The 2,500-nt window shown below is 38.9% G+C and overlaps 1 protein-coding gene across 4 annotated transcripts in view; it reads right to left on the bottom strand.

Moving 5' to 3' along the window:
- Nf1 (neurofibromin 1) overlaps positions 1-2,500 on the bottom strand; it is a 258,357-nt gene that overhangs the window by 161,990 nt on the left and 93,867 nt on the right. For all 4 annotated transcript variants that reach the window (XM_031355033.1, XM_031355032.1, XM_031355034.1 and 1 more), the window contains one exon: positions 1-65. This exon is cut by the window's left edge and continues 49 nt beyond it. In XM_031355033.1, the coding sequence (XP_031210893.1) occupies positions 1-65 (65 nt within the window). The remainder of the gene's footprint in view (positions 66-2,500) is intronic.

Raw genomic sequence — 2,500 nt, 5'->3', positions numbered from 1 at the left:
TGTACAAGCCCTGTAATTAGTTCTGCTGTACTGCCTTGAGTTTCAGGGCCCTGTTTTCTTGGATTCTGTAAGAGAAAAGCAAACTTCAGATTTATTTTTATTGAATTTATTATTTATATGTATGTTTGCATGTCAGTGTATAGAAGACATGGGGGCAGTCAATAGTGATCCGCCAGTGTGTGTTCTGGGAACCAAAGTCAGGAACTTGAAAAGCAGGAAGTACTTAACCACTGAGCCATCTCTCCAGCCCCTTCAAACTTCAAATTTTGGGTTTTTGGATTTTTTTTGGTTTTTGTTTTTGTTTTTTGAGACAGAGTTTCTCTGTATAGCCCTCACTGTTCCGGAACTCACTCTAGACCAGGCTGGCCATGAACTCAGAGATTCACTTACCTGTTATCCAAGAGCAACTTTAGTTAAATGATACTAAGTTGGACCAGGCATGACAAAACTCTTTAAAGAGAACACTCTAATGTAGTGCAGAGAAACGATTGGGGAATGTAAGAAATGGTAGTAGCTGTTACTTGGAAAGCTGGGAACACATGGAGTGACAGGAACCAGGACAAAGATGGTAAAAAGACAAGACAGAATCAAATTACAACAAGATATCATGATTGAGACCATCTTTACATTTCTCCCATTAACTAAGGTTTAGAATTTATGTATCCAATATTATTTTACTTTCCTGAGGTTACTGAGGAAACACTTAACCACTAGATGGCAGCAAAGGAAGCAATTTCCCTGGAGCGAGGCAGCTGTCCTGTAGGGACAATTAGCCTATCAGAGGAAACCCCGTCTACCCTCCCAACACCCCAAAACACAAAACAAAAGCCCCACAAAGGGCTGGGGTAGGCCAGGGGTGGAACATTTGCCTGCTTTACAAAACAACCTGACTCTGGTTCAATCCTCAACATCATCAAGGAAATGAAAAGGATTTCATAACTCTTGGAAAATAGCAAATTTTACTTAAACTATTTTCCCTCAAACAATTCAACCCTTGTTCTTCAAACAATAACCTATTTAACATGAAATACACTGGTGACCCTGGTTCACTGGTGAAAAAAACAACAGCCAAGTAAACAGAATTATGAGGCAAGCACAGTGAGATGTCACCATAGTTCATGTCACACACCAGAGAAACCAAGAGAAAAAAAGTGCTATTTTCAGAGTCCACTGACAAATTCTATAAAAATTTTTCCAACCTAACGATTTAACTGTTTATTCTACTAAACTCTCAAATTTGGGTGGACTTTTCAAAAAACACAAAAAGAAGGCTGGAGAGAGTGGTTAAGAGTGCTGACTGCTCTCTCAAAGGTCTTGAGCTCAAATCCCAGCAACCACATGGTGGCTCACAACCATCTGTAATGAGATCTGATGCCCTCTTCTGGGGTGTCTAAAGACAGCTACAATGTACTTACATATAATAAATAAAAAACACAAAAAGATATAGGTCTTCTTTTGGGGCAACTCATCTTTTGGAACTTCATCCACTCTGGCTCTATTATCTCTCATTACCAGAAAAATTACTCATGTGTAAATTTTTTTTTTTTTAAATTCTGGAGTGGAGACATGATAGTACATTCCTGTAATTCTAGCACTCAGCAACATCTACTTCAAGGTCAGCCTGGGATAACCAACAAGTCTGAGGTCAGTATGGCATACATAGCAAATTCAATGCCAACATAGTATACACAGCAAGACTTTGTCTCAAAAATCAAACAAAAACACATGTACACACACACACAAACACACAGAGAGACACCAAACATGGGGTTCATAGAATTCTTGAAACCACACCACTTACTTATGAATGCCTTCATTTTACTAATTTGTAAAACCATAAAGCACCAAAGCATGAGCCTGATACTGTATAAAGCAGCAAGAAATGTTGCTTGATGGTGTTCTCCAAGGACTAGAGACTTGATCAAAGTTAAACACGACATCCTACGAACAATTCAAACTGTTTTACTTGGACAGTGATAATGCTAATGCTAACTATCTTATTAATAACAGCAGTAACTAATTTTATTGCTTATTATATGCTAGGAATTGTTCCTAAAAGCCTTACATATACTATTTCCCTCTCAATGGTCTCTCTGAGGTAGAACTATATTACTGCCTACTTTTTCAGATGAGAAACCTAAGGTGCAAAGGTTAAGTAAACCAGTCCTTCCCCAGAGCCTGTGCTTTTAATCCTTTCATGTACTCTCACTTGGTTACACTATTTATATTAGTTCTTAACTACTCTGTGCACCAAAGTGAAGTTCTCAAGAATATAATACCATTTCAGCAGTAAAAAGCAGAGGTACGGAAATGACCGGATACTAACCACTCTCATTTTAACTTTCTCTTCTAATATGGTTACAGGCAGAGCCAATGATAATAGAAGGCTGATCAAAGGAACACAGGGGAGCTACCTATAAAAGCAAACTTACGAGCCGGGCATGGTGGCACACGCCTTTAATCCCAGCACTTGGGAGGCAGAGGCAGGCGGATTTCTGAG

This window comes from Mastomys coucha, unplaced genomic scaffold (genome assembly GCF_008632895.1).
Source record: "Mastomys coucha isolate ucsf_1 unplaced genomic scaffold, UCSF_Mcou_1 pScaffold5, whole genome shotgun sequence".
Lineage (NCBI taxonomy): Eukaryota > Metazoa > Chordata > Mammalia > Rodentia > Muridae > Mastomys > Mastomys coucha.
The sequence above is the reverse complement of the archived record's forward strand: the minus strand, read 5'-3'. Positions and strand labels throughout refer to the sequence as shown.